A 14,407-nucleotide genomic window follows, 5' to 3' on the forward strand; every position below is an offset into this window, starting at 1 on the left:
CACAATGAAGATTGCAAATAAGCTCCAGGACATTGGCATTTCCATATTAGCTCCTACTGAACGGTAGAAAGGCAGAGAAGACCAATGCTGTACGTCCCATGATGGAACTGTTCATATCCTTCCACTGGCTGACCAAACTGGTTACAACTAGGGGGGCTGGAACTGGAACTTTTCTATCATCATCCAGCTGAATATTTTGCTAAGGCCGGGCTGAGGAATACTTTGATACACGGGTGGTAGCTTGTGTTTATAATCTCCATTTGTTTAGTGCTACCCCAGGTTGTTGACTACGGGACTGTTCTAAACACCCCCTGCTACGCAGGTTCAAGTTAGGGTATAAAGCTCTCATGAGTTGGGGTATGGGAGCCGGGAGGGTTAGGGTGGGTTGGGAAGGTGGGAAAACCTTTTGGGTGTTGGCATCGTTTATGCCTTGGTTACATGTTTATTACTATTTTATGATATATATTTGCAGGTTCATGGATCAGACCAACCATCAAGGTGCTCAGGTATATGTACTAGATGACATACAAATTTTTCAGACAAATATCCGGAATTGCGCCGCCGCTTCTCGAGGAGCCCGGGGACCCACAGGATGGCTGACCCTGGGGTGTCTCGGGAGGCGGTCGTGCAACCTTTTGTATTACACCCAGAAATGAATAATTTACGTCTGATATCATGGAATGTTAGGGGGCTTAATTCCAAGATAAAGCGTTCAGTGATGTTTGATTATTTAGCACGCCACAAGCCGCATGTGATCCTCCTCCAGGAGACCCATCTCCAGGGCTCCAGAGTTATGGCCCTTAAAAGAGCTAAAATAGCTTATGCCCTACACTCCACCTATTCTTCATTTGCCAGGGGGACGTCTATTCTCATTGCCAAATCAGCACCAATCTCCATTAAACACATTAAACTTGACCCAAATGGCTGCTTTGTCATCTTGGTAATGGAACTTCTAGGTAAACCATATACGGTGGTAAATATTTACATCCCACCACCCTTTACGAGGAAATTCTTTGAAAGGGTGATGGGAACAATACTCGAAATCGCTGAAGGCCCACTAATCATAGCAGGGGATTATAATACGGTGCTAGACAACTCTATAGACAGATTCCGATGTTCTATAATGCCCCCAACGCCCTTAGGATCATATCTCACTCAATTTGACCTGGTGGAGGCCTGGAGGTGGAGACATGCGGGGGTAAAAGAGTATTCATGTCAATCTGACTCCCATAATACTCTATCACGAATTGATCTCTGTTTGGTCTCTTCTAGCATTCTTCATTTAATAACAAGAATTAAGTATCTGCCCAGAGCACTATCGGACCACTCACCTCTGATGGTGGATCTGGCCCTTGACACGCCCTCCTCGTACAGAGTGTGGAGGCTGAGCCCGCTCTGGTTAGAGGATCAGGCCGTGGTGGACCAGAGTTCTGCTGATATGAAAATTTACTGGATAAATAACAAACATAGTGCAGACACCCTGACGGTCTGGGATGCCTTTAAGGCCACCACTCGTGGCTCCTTTACAGCAGCGATTGGGCAAGCCCGCAAGGCATCACAGTCCAGACTAATGGACGCAGAGGATGGGCTCAGGGACGCGGAGATTGCGTATTCTGACAACCCTACCTCTGCGACACACGCCACTTGGCGACATAGGGCAAGAGAGCTGGACTTGGTACTGGTGGAACGTACACAAAAAAAACTCCTATATCAAAGCCAGCGGATATTTGAATTTGGAGATAAAAATAGTAGGTTATTAGCATACATAGCCAGACCAGAATATCAACCATGCAATATTCCCAGAATCAAAAACTCGGCGGGCATAATAGTGGAACAGAGTAGTGATATTGTAGAAGCGTTTGTTGAGTTCTATTCCAACCTATATACAACCAGAGCTCACTATACGATAGTGGAACTAGATGACTACCTCTCCGAAATTTCACTCCCCAAACTAACAGAACTTCAGACAATCACACTTGACGCCCCGTTGATGGTTGACGAAATAGGAGACGCAATTAAATCTTTTGCTAGACACAAAACTCCAGGCCTTGATGGATTTCCTATTGAGTGGTACATGCACTTTAGGGACCTGCTAATACCTCATTTATTAAAGATGTATAACTTTGCCATTAAAACAGGTCGGTTGCCACCCTCCATGTCAGAAGCATTGATAGTGTTAATCCCCAAGCCTCATAAGGATCACCTCTTATGCGAGTCATACCGACCAATCTCACTTATTAACACTGATGTGAAGATTTTAGCTAAAATACTTGCTAAACGATTAAATGCAGTGATTACGACTATTGTGGGGGCGGATCAAACAGGGTTCATACCTGGAAGGTCAACCTCTATTAATTTACGTAGGCTATATACTAATCTGCAGGCAATCCATGACAAAACTGGTACCCGTGCTGTCCTGGCTTTAGATGCTCACAAGGCCTTCGATTCAGTCGAATGGCCATATCTGTTTGAAGTTTTAGCCAAATTTGGGTTTGGCTCTACTTTTATACAGTGGGTACGCCTCCTTTATTTCAATCCTACTGCTAGACTGAGAGTGAACGCATCTGTATCAAGGGCCTTCCAGATAAAGAGAGGTACAAGACAGGGGTGTCCATTGTCGCCACTCCTGTTTGCAATAGCAATAGAACCCCTGGCAGCATTGGTGAGAACCAGTGGGGAAATTAGGGGACTGACGACTGGGGGCCTGGAAGAAAAGGTGTCCTTGTATGCGGATGACATGTTGATATATTTGGAGGACCCCCAGTCGTCACTCCCAACCCTGCTGGAGATCATCCGACGGTTTGGCCATTTCTCAGGCTTTCAGGTCAACTGGGATAAATCTTTATTGTTCCAGATTGACCGAGAGACTCAAGTAGAACTACCTCAAGATTGCCCACTACAAATAGTTCACAGCTTTAGATACCTGGGGGTATTAATTGAACAACCTATCTCTTCCTATGCCAAGATTAATTTAGACCCTCTCATTAGTAGACTGAAAAATACATTGAAAACCTGGAATAACCTCCCGCTTACACTCCTAGGAGGAATAAATATCTTTAAAATGATATACCTCCCGAGATTCCTTTACATTCTGGGCAACTCACCAATTTATGTAACAAAAGCCAAATTTAAGGAAATAGATTCTATAATCACCCAATTTATATGGAGGGGTGGTGTAGTGAGGATTGCCAAGCATACCTTGCAATTGCCCACCCTAGAGGGGGGACTGGCGCTACCGTGTCTTCAAACGTATTATATTGCTTCACAACTAGCACATGCCCATTGGTGGTTCTTCCCAGAGGCCAACAATGCAGCTACTGCTCTGGAGGCAGCCATCCTCACCTCATACGAATCCCTCCAAAACCTAATACATCGCATGTCACTAAGGGGGAGAGAGGGAGTAAAGGTTCTAGCCATGACAATACAGATCTTTAAAATATCTAAACTGCTACCCCCTAGCTCTAGAGCTGTCTTGTCTCCTAATGCTCCATTATGGGGAAATCCAAACTTACCTGAATTTAATCAGAGAACTGACGGGGGATATTGGGCAAAAAAAGGGGTTAAAACTATAGCACACCTGTTTTTAGACAATACATTCCGATCTTTTACAGAATTTCAGAGGGATTATGGGCTTCCACACACGGCATACTTCCAGTATTTACAGATAAGACATACTGCAGCGGCACAATTTGGGCTTCGCAATACAGAGATGCAGCCTTCTCAACTTGAACTCCTACTGACTGACCCCTCACACGACAAACTTATATCGTTTTATTATAAGACTCTGCTACACTCTACTACTTCTAGGCTCACTGCTATTCAACATAAATGGAAATTGGACATACCCGAGCTGACGGAGGAGATTTGGGGGGAAATTTTACCCGTACAGGTCCCCTCTGTCATCTCTTCTAGAGATAAAGTGATCCAGACCAAATTATTGTACAGAGCATATTTCACACCACGACTACTATTTAAACTAAAGAGAGCACCCGACTCTCTATGTCCTAGATGCGGGATGGCTGAGGGCACGTTCTTCCATTTACTATGGGAATGCACGCCGATACGGCAATTTTGGTCAGAGGTTACGGCCCTTATCAGCACTGTAGCCAATATACCAAATATCTGTAATCCTCTTAGATGTCTGCTAGGATATATCGATGATGAAGAGTTATCCAAACATGTTCAATCATTCATACGTATAGTGATGTTTTACGCCAAAAAAACAATAACCATGCATTGGAAATCTAGTACGACCCCGACCGTGAAACTTTGGCTAACTATTGTCAACCAAGCTATACCATTATATAAGCTGACATACGAGGCAAGGGGATGCCCCAAAAAATTCACAAAAATCTGGAACTCATGGGTGAGTTCAGAGAGTACCATACCCCCTGCTTAATTAGTGAACACAACACTGGTTTAAAGATATTGCAACTCCCCATACCTACCTCTTGATAGAGACAATGTAATATAATGCAAGATGTACTGTGTGTATTACTATATAAGGTCAATCTGTATACTTGTCCACTGTACTGAACCTTGAATAATGCAATATTTGATGTGCCTTGTGAACCTGCTTAACAATTATTGTTACTGTTTATAAAACAATAAAAAATTACCCTTTAAAAAAAAAAAAAAAGCATCATTAAAATCACTTCTCCTTCAAAATGTAGCTTTAAAAACTTTTTTGCATTGATACCTGTCCCCAGAACAGTAAAAGCTCTGTAATAAAATCATATTCTAAGCTGAAAATAACACCTCTTACACTGATTTACCTGCCATTTTGTACATTAAAATATTCTTCCCATCTTCATTGGAGGTTGAATAAAACGTCACTGGGATATTCCACCTGTAACTGAATTAGTACAGAAAGAACTATAATTTATGTTGTATTTAGAATTTACATATTCTTCTTTTTCAGACCTAATTTATTTTTGGATTTACATATTTTGTTACCGTTATTATATTTGTCCTTATAGGGTAAATTTATCTTTGGATTAATCATTTGTAGAAAATAGATTAGGCTGTAGTAACCACTGAGATCTTAGTTTAGGAGATCAGACATACAGTATGTGATAAGTGAATTCTAGTTTCTTTGGAATAATGTAGATTTAACTTTACGTAAAAGACATGCTTAAAATTCTAAAACCAAGATAAAGAATAATAATATATTGCAGCTTATCAGTGTTTGGATCTGGTGACTATATTGGCTTTATTTTTCAGGCTTTTTATCTATTTATTTTTACCTGGTGATCCTGCCAGTAACACACTTCCTTTCTTAAGGTGAAAAATGCTCACTTTTTTTTTCTGTATCTATGGATGAGCATCCTCATCTCCCTAGCATATACTTCCTAGTCTAATTCTGCTAGACTAGTACTAGTCATAATGCATTTTTACACTCATCTGTTTTGCTACCCTCTTAGATGCTTAGCGTGATTATGTGCATTTATACATACTCATGATGACAGGAATATATAAATGTTATGATTTGACATAGCCAAGCAACAATCTGACAGTATAGGAAAGAAACAGTTGCAACCTGGCAATGAATAATTAGACCGGTTGGAAAAAAAAAATTCTGATTATCTTTTGGTCTTCATCAATATCAAATAAGCCAAAGCCAACCGTGTAAAGGTATCCTAACATGCTGAAAGCTGAATTTGTAAAAACATAATCTTTGAGCAGTGGTCTCCAAACTTCCAAACTGCAGCCTGGAGGCCGGATGTGGCCCTTTGCTTGCCTTTATCAGGCCCTTGGGACACTATTCCTCCCACTGATACGAGGCACTATTTCTTCTACACCAACAATGGGGCATAATTCCTACCACTGACCCCAACAATGGGGCACTATTCTTCCCACTGACACCAATGATAGGACACTTTTCCTCCCAGTGACACCAACTGCAGGCCCCTATTCCTCCCAATGATAGGGCAGTATTTCTTCCCCTAATACCAACAATGGAGCAATACTCCTCAAACTTCTACCAATGATGGGGCATTCTTTACTCCCCATTGACACCAGGGAATATTTTTCACTCCCACTGGCCACAGTCCGGTCCCCTCAAAGTCTACAGTAAACTGGCCCTTTGTTCAGTTTGGAAACCCCTGCTTTAGTCTTATTGTTCCCTAAAGGAATAGTGTAGTAGTTTTGTATAACATTTCTTTCTTTATTATTGTAAAGCAAAAAACGAATAAAAATATAAGAGTATTTACTGCTTGTTGTTTACAGGCTACATAGCTCAATTTACACAGAGAAGTGGATGATTAATCAGCAGTGACCCATCCAAGTGACTTAACCCATACGGTAGGGCTCAGCCAGAGGTATCAATAACTTATACAGTGTCACAAGGTGAGCATCCACTGCTGTATCGTTTCTTTAGCTAACCCATAGGCTCTGTGAATCCATTGTCATGTACAATATGTTTATTTGCAAAACCACGATCGTGTATACTGTAAAAATTGTAACATGGGGGACCATTAGCTGTCGTGGTAGATGCGTTTGTCAGTGATTCAAGCCAGTCAGGAACTATATTTTAGGGCACGGTAGCCCCTTTTTTTTATCAAAAAGGCAAATGAAAGCTAGCCCACCTGGCTCTCTTTAGCAGCACGTCTGCTCTTTTTCCTGGTCACACAGACCACAGGATTCTTCAATGTGGACGGCTTCACTTTAGCACCCACAGCTCCGCTCTGGCCTTAGTCCTCAGGCCGTTTCACTGCCTCTTGCAGTCACACATGTTCTGGCTGCCTCTTGCCGCCCCTCTGACTCCTGGAGACCTCCTGTCTCTTTTGGGGGTGGCGTAGTCTCCAACTGTGAGCCAAGTGGTCTTCCCATACCCCCATTATAAGGGCTGTGCTCACCTGAGCACACACCCTGCTGTCATCTACAAAATTTGGACACAGGATTGGAGATCCCAAGACACTATGGAATCTCCAAACTACAGAGCCCCATGACGGAATACCAAAACCTGGAGAAAGCTCTGAAAGCAGTTCACATCTATGCTCTGCAGTTTTGCACCAAGCAAATGTGCACACCCTGTGTTCCCCAAACTACCAATTTTACCGTGACAGCATCTCCTACTGTCACAATATGTAATTGTTATACATGTTTCTTTACACAATTATAGTTTGCCTTTAACAAAGTAAGTCATGATTGTTCCTAAACAATCAATCCAATACCCTTTTGTCTGGCTAGCTTTCCATAACCCCTGCAATGGCAGTGTAGTCATTTATTTATCTTGATCGGCTGGGAACACTTCATTGTAGACAATTTGAATACATGCTTTTGGATTGTGCAATGATTGATGTAGGTCACATTATTTTGCCTAAAAATAATTCAAAGCTTTTTGCACTGGATTACATGAATCGTGCCAAACATATGGCTGAACAGAACCTTCTACAATAACTGAAAAATGTGGCAATTTAGAACTGTTGAACTGCAACAGTCTTTAAGAGCCTTTTCAGACGATATTGCACTGCAGTAATGCACGCCCTGCAATGTACTTGAATTAAGAAGCAATGCATTACCACAGCTCATTTTTAATTAGAATCCTGCTTTTTTATCTTTTTGCCTTGAAAGCATTAGGGTGCGTTGCAATTCGTTATAGCATGGGTGTATCATTTTTTTGGGGGGGGGGGGCAGCCATTCAAATAGCAACAGAAATACATAATGTATTCCAGTAAGCTCAAGTAAAGCGTGTGCATTGTGATAATAAAACACAGTCAGAGCCTGCAAGCTACCCCCCACCCCCTTCCCCTAATACATTCCTATTAGCCCATCACTATGAACAAGCTAATTCACTGCCCAGCAATATGTAGGAGGCAGAAGAGGCACCAAGCTTTGTCACAATCAGAAATGCCAGAGCTTTGCCTGTCAGGATGTCCTAAGATTCAACTGTCCTAAAATTCAACTGTAGGACCTGCTCCAGGAATGAGTAAACACCTGATAGCAGATTTTTTCAAAATACCATGGATATGGAATTGCTTTTGGTTATTGGAATGTAAGGGAATAATTGTCACGCCACTGCCCACTTTCCTAAAGTAAATAACCCATTTATTTTTGAGATGTGTTGGAATAAGACGTGAATACTTTTTCGTTTTTACTCTTCTACTTATTGATTCTGTAGGAGGGAATATTGATTTCTTTAGTCCCTTATCACCATATCCTTAATGGTTCAATTTCTTGCTGGGTCCCAAGCTCTACCCCATTAAAGCCATGGTTTCTACACACTGTATTGATAATGGCCAAAAATGCCTTAAACAATGGTATGACGTTTGGATTAAATGGCTCTATATTATTAGACTACATTTGCAATATACACCAGTGGATCTGGATGTGCCCAGGGCATTAGGGCATAAAGAAATAATTTGCATGGCCTCACTCATTGTTTTGAATTAGGAACAATCCTCTTATATTTGGGATATGTGACTTTATATTCTAGTTCACTATGTGCTTAAGGCGTTACTAAACCCAGGATCTTGCATTCACTATATCTGGTCTCCCACAGTACACAGAACATATAAATGCAATTATTTTAGTAAATATAAACTTCTAAATGCCTTTTCTCATTAGCAGTATATAGCAGTCTTGTGACTTCTATCAGTCCAGCCTAGCACTGGTTAAAGCTTGTAGGAGTAGTTTTGTTTCTCCTCTGACTGTCCTATGAGGCTGCAGGACCCCTGATCCCCTGTCTGGACAGTGCTGATTGGCCCTGTGCTGATCACATGCACTATCCCCAAAAAAAAAAAAAAAAAAACGAACCTCTCTAGCAATACACTCCAAAGTGAGCATGATTGCCCCCTAAGGCTCTGTATTTACAGCAGATGGATTGGAGACAGTAAAAGAAAGGAAGGATCAGATAAGACAGGATCAAACAGCCTTCTTACACAGTGCAGAGGATTAACCTCTTAGGTTCAATAGTGAGTATAACAAGCATGCTATGCTGCATATACAGACTGGGTTTAGTAACACTTTAACCGCTTGCTGACTGGCTCACGCCGATATACGTTGGCAGAAGGGCACGTACAGGAAGATTAATGTACCTGTTCGTTGCCCTTTAAGAAGTGGTTTGCGGGCGCGCGTGCTCCGCCACGTCCTCCGTGAGTGTGATCGCGGGTCCCGCCCGCAATCGTCTCACGGAGAGGAAGAACGGGGAAATGCTGATGTAAATCCAGCATTTCCCTCTTTTGCCTAGTGACACTGACCACGGCTCCCTGTAATTGGGAGCCGTGATCAGTGTCGTGTCACACATAGCCCCTCCCCCCCCACAGTTAGAATCACTCCCTAGGACACACTTAACCCCTACAGCGCCAACTAGTGGTTAACCCCTTCACTGCCACTCACATTTACACAGTAATCAATGCATTTTTAATTGCACTGATTGCTGTATAAATGTGAATGGTCCCAAAATCGCACCAAAAGTGTCCGATCTGTCCGCCATAATGTTGCAGCCACGATAAAAAAAAAAAAAAAAAAAAAAAAAAAAAAAAATCACTGATCGCCACCATTACTAGTAAAAAAAAAAAAAAAAAAAAAATTAATAAAAATGCCAAAATGCCAAAATAATAATGCGTTTTTTTCAAAATTGACGCTATTTTTTTGTTTATAGCGCAAAAAATAAAGACTGCAGAGGTGATCAAATACCACCAAAAGAAAGGTCTATTTGTGGGGAAAAAAAAAAGGACGTCAATTTTGTTTGGGAGCCACGTCGCACGACCGCGCAATTGTCAGTTAAAGCGAAGCAGTGCCGAATCGCAAAAAGTGCTCTGTTTTTTGGGCAGCCAAATGGTCTGGGGCTTAAGTGGTTAAGTAGTAGGGGGTTCTTTTTGATTCCTCCAGTCCCTTCCTAGCCCTTTAATGATTGTATTTTCTTGATTTTCAGAAAGAAACCCTTTATTTCTTTATCTAGATGCCCTGATTCTCATCTACCCACGAGTGAAAATAGAAATAGAAATAGAAATTCAAATATAATACTCACTTAAAACTTGAAGGGGGCTCTAATGGATTTGCTTCATAATCCAAAAGAAACCTTTCCTGTGTAACAGTATTTCCTGATGAAACATTAAGCACGGGATAACCCATCTGTCTAGTCCAGGTATCCATTACTTCTTTTACTGGCTCACCACTTGCCTAAAAGAAAATGGTATTTTGTTATGTAATGTAATATATTACAGGCTACCAGTCCTTACACGTGGTGGCTGCATTCATTTTTTTTTCAGGCCTGTGTTCTCTTATTTTTACCAGATGACCCTGCAAGTAACACACCTTCTGTCCTAGGTGAAATGCTTACCTAATGTACTGAATCTCTGGATGAACAGCATTGTCTCCCTGGCATAGGTAATATGTTAGGACTACAGAACAACCTTCCTCTTCTCACCTCAATTACATGAGGTCGTGGGGGGGGGGGGGGGGGGGGGAGGTTGTTCTGTAGTTCACTAGAAAGAACTGGGAAATCAGATAACATTATTTGGGATTTCAGTTCAGTGCATGGGAAGTTACAAGCAGGGGCGTATCTACCACGAGGCAAACAAGGTGTTTGCTTTGGGCGCCATTTTTCAGGGGGGGCGCTGCCTGTACAGGGATGATACCTGCAACTGCAGCTGGGATGATGCCTGCACTGGTTACAAGGACATTGGATTTATGGCAGGTTCAACAGATAGGTGTGTACTTGTTGATAATGTATTTAACTTGAAAAAAAAAAGCAAATGCAACCACCACATCTAAGGAATGGTAAAGCAGCAGAATAATACATTTTTGTTCTTGGGTTTAAATTTACTTTATTTAAGATTACAAAACCGATCTTAAGGCAGATATAGAAGAATCCCAGAAACAAATGCAATCATATGTTCATTAAAAATATATTAAATATATTTTTTTAATGCAAATAGTGTATGTAGTAATTGTGAGTTAGTATCAGTGTCTTGTAATCCCCCTGCTTAGCATCACTCAGACTAGGAGAGGAGCCTGAGTGCTGCATAAAGTCAAAATGGAGTCCATAGCTGTGTGTAAAGCTGTGGGTTTTGCTCCTCCTCAATCAACAATGGGAGGTAGGGAGAAGAGAAGTAGCTAAAGAGCTGCCAGTTGACTATTAAGAACAATGACAGTTTTTTTTCCTCTGAAGACAGGGAATCAGGAGTAGCATAAATATATTAAAACAGTTAAAGTGTATTTGAAAAAATAGGATTTTTTATTACAGCTTACCTGTAAAATCCTTTTCTTTCGACGGACATCACGGGACACAGAGCCACAGTAATTACTGATGGGTTATAGGGTATCACTAGGTATTGGACACTGGTCACACCCTAATCAGGAAGTTCAACCCCCTATATAACCCCTCCCCTTCCAGGGATACCTCAGTTTTGTAGCAAAGCAGTATAGGTGTATTAGAAGAGGGGCGGGACCTCTGTGTCCCGTGATGTCCGTCGAAAGAAAAGGATTTTACAGGTAAGCTGTAATAAAAAATAATATTTTCTTTTCTCGGACATCACGGGACACAGAGCCACAGTAATTACTGATGGGATGTCCCAAAGCAATGCCAACTGAGGGGGGGGGAATCACAACCAAGTAGGGTGCTATCAGACCTGAGGACCTTGTACCGCTGTCTGCAGCACACTACGCCCAAAGGTGATATCCTCATGCCTTCTCACATCCACCTGATAGAATCTGGTGAATGTATGAACTGAAGACCAGATTGCGGCCTTGCAGATCTGAGCCATAGAGGCCTGGTGATGCACTGCCCAAGAAGCACCAATAGCCCTTGTGGAATGTGCCTTGATCTGAAACGGGGGAACCTTCCGTTTCAAACCGTAAGCTTGAATAATCAACTGTCGAATCCATTTAGAAATGGTCGCTTTTGACGCTGCCTGTCCTCTATTGGGACCCTCCGGCAGCACGAACAAGACATCCGTCTTGCGAATCTGAGCAGTTGCCTCCAGATAGGTCTTGACTGCTCTTACTACATCCAAAGAATGTAATGACCTTTCTTCCGAAGAACAAGGTTCTGGAAAAAAGGAAGGTAGCACAATGTCTTGGTTTAGAGGAAAATCTGAAACCACCTTCGGTAAAAAACTAGGATGAGGGCGCAGTACCACTCTATCCTTGTGTATAATCAAGTAAGGCTCTTTACAGGAAAGAGCTGCTATTTCTGATACTCTTCTAGCAGAAGAGATAGCTACCAGGAAAATTAGTTTCCTCGTCAGTAAGACCAAAGGAATCTGACGTATTGGTTCAAAAGGTTGTTTTTGTAACACCGATAGAACCAAGTTCAAGTCCCAGGGGTTTAGGGGCGCCTTAACCGGAGGATTAAGATGCATCACCCCCTGTATAAAGTTTCGGATCAGAAAATGCGAAGCAAGCGGCCGTTGAAACAACACTGATAAGGCCGACACCTGGCCCTTGATGGTACTCAAGGCCAGCTTCATCTCTAATCCTAATTGTAGAAAATTCAGAATTCTACCTATGACATATTTCCTGGGATGCCAACCCCTGGATTCACACCAGGATACATAAGCTTTCCAGACTCTATGATAAATCATTCTGGAAGCTGGCTTCCTTGCATTGATCAAGGTAGATATGACAGGACCTGAAAGCCCACGATTTTTCAGAACGTGGGATTCAATAGCCCACCCGTCAAATCTAGCATTTGTAAGGCAGGCTGGAACACCGGACCTTGAGCTAACAGGTCTGGGTGTATTGGTAGGGTCCACCGGGAACCCACCATCATCCCTGCTATTTCTGCTTATCAGGTTCTTCTGGACCAAACGGGGGCCACCAGAAGTGCCGACTTCCCTTCTTGCCTGAGTCTGCGAAGGAGCCGTGGCAGTAGCAGAATGGGAGGGAATGCATAAATCGGTGAGAACCGATGCCACGGAATCACCAACGCATCCGTCCTGCCTGCAAGAGGATCCCAGGCAACCGGTAGGAAGGATTTCCCCTTCTGTAGGTTTTCTGGTATGAGCCATCAACTGAGGCTCTAACGCATCGCATGCGATAGGTGCATTGGAAAGTTTAATGCCTGCACCTTCCTGTTCCAGGTCAACAGAGTACTGTGTTGCAACAGTTCTGCTTGGAACTGGGCATAGGGAACTGCTTCGAATGAAGCCACCATCTTCCCCTGCAGCCTCATATAAAGGCGGACAGAAAGACCCTTCTTGGCCCTGACTGTCAGAATCAGCTCCCTTAGAGCAGTGATCTTTGCCTGCAGACACTTCAGTTAAGCAGGAAAACTGGGCACATATAGGCCTGCATCTCTGATGCCTATTGATATCAGAAATTCTCCTCCCTGCAGGACGGAGATTACTGTCTGAATTGATTCCAAACGAAAGGACTGCATCCTTGGGAATCGTTTCAGATCTCTCAAATCCAAAATGGGTCTGTCGTCCCCATTTGGTTTTCGGACCATAGAAAGATTGGAACAGAGTCTCAATCCTTGATCCTTTGTGGGAACCACCACAATGACCTCTTGCGACAAAAGTCGCTTTATCGTTAGAAGGAGCGACTGCTTCTCTTCTGGCTTTCTGGGAACACCTGATCTGAGGAAACGAGGAGAGGGACATTCTTGGAACTCCAGTCTGTACCCTAAGGTTACCGTGGAGATCACCCATCTGTCCTGGAAGTCCTTCTGCCAGGGCCCTGAGAGCTGCAGCAGTCTTTCCCCCCACTCGAGCGAGCGGGGCGCCCCTTCATGAAGAGGTCTTAGTGTCTTGCTTAGAAGACCTTTTCCCCCAGGATTTCTTGTGTCCCTGGGGTTGACTCTTGTTTCTTGCCCCAGACGGAGGAGACCATCGTGACTGCCTGGAGGCTGATGCCCCTGGTGCTGGGGAAAGAGTCCGTTTAAAAGAGGGACGCTTACTCTTCTTCTTATCAGGTAAGAGAGTGCTTTTCCCACAGGAGATCGTCTTGATATAATTATCCAAGTCCTCTCCAAACAACCTTTCACCACGGAAGGGAAACCCAGCTAGAAGCTTCTTACATGGTGCTTCGGCTGACCAGTTTTTCAACCATAAGATTCTACGTATATGCACCAACCCAAGCAAGAGGCGAGAGGTTTGCACGATAGAATCTCTAATGGCGTCAACTGCATAACATAAAGCCGCAGGAAGGTTAGCAAACCCCTGGGCCTGCTGTTCAGGTAATACTTTGATGACCTGTTTAACATGGTCTCTTAAGTATTGACAGACTCCAATCGCTGCTACTGCAGGTTGGGCCACTGATCCTGCTAAAGAGAACATATCTTTCAATAAGAAGTCCATCTTTTTATCCACAGGATCTTTGAGCATCTGAGCGTTGTCTACAGGACAAGTCAGATTACTATTTACAGAGGAAATGGCCGCATCAATGGCCGGTATTCCCCACCTCTTAATAAACTTTTCTTCCATAGGATAAAGTGTAGAAAACTTTCTCGGCGGAAGAA

At 42.9% G+C, this 14,407-nt stretch overlaps 1 protein-coding gene across 1 annotated transcript in view; it reads right to left on the bottom strand.

Annotated features, from left to right (window-relative positions):
- The window catches only part of ENPEP (glutamyl aminopeptidase), a 103,451-nt gene that overhangs the window by 46,042 nt on the left and 43,002 nt on the right, over positions 1-14,407 (bottom strand). Inside the window, exons 10-11 of the mRNA XM_073602347.1 lie at positions 9,974-10,125; positions 4,776-4,855 (exon numbers count right to left, since the gene is read on the bottom strand). Of these exons, the coding sequence (XP_073458448.1) occupies positions 4,776-4,855; positions 9,974-10,125 (232 nt within the window). The remainder of the gene's footprint in view (positions 1-4,775; positions 4,856-9,973; positions 10,126-14,407) is intronic.

The sequence above is a fragment of the Aquarana catesbeiana genome, linkage group LG01 (genome assembly GCF_042186555.1).
Source record: "Aquarana catesbeiana isolate 2022-GZ linkage group LG01, ASM4218655v1, whole genome shotgun sequence".
Lineage (NCBI taxonomy): Eukaryota > Metazoa > Chordata > Amphibia > Anura > Ranidae > Aquarana > Aquarana catesbeiana.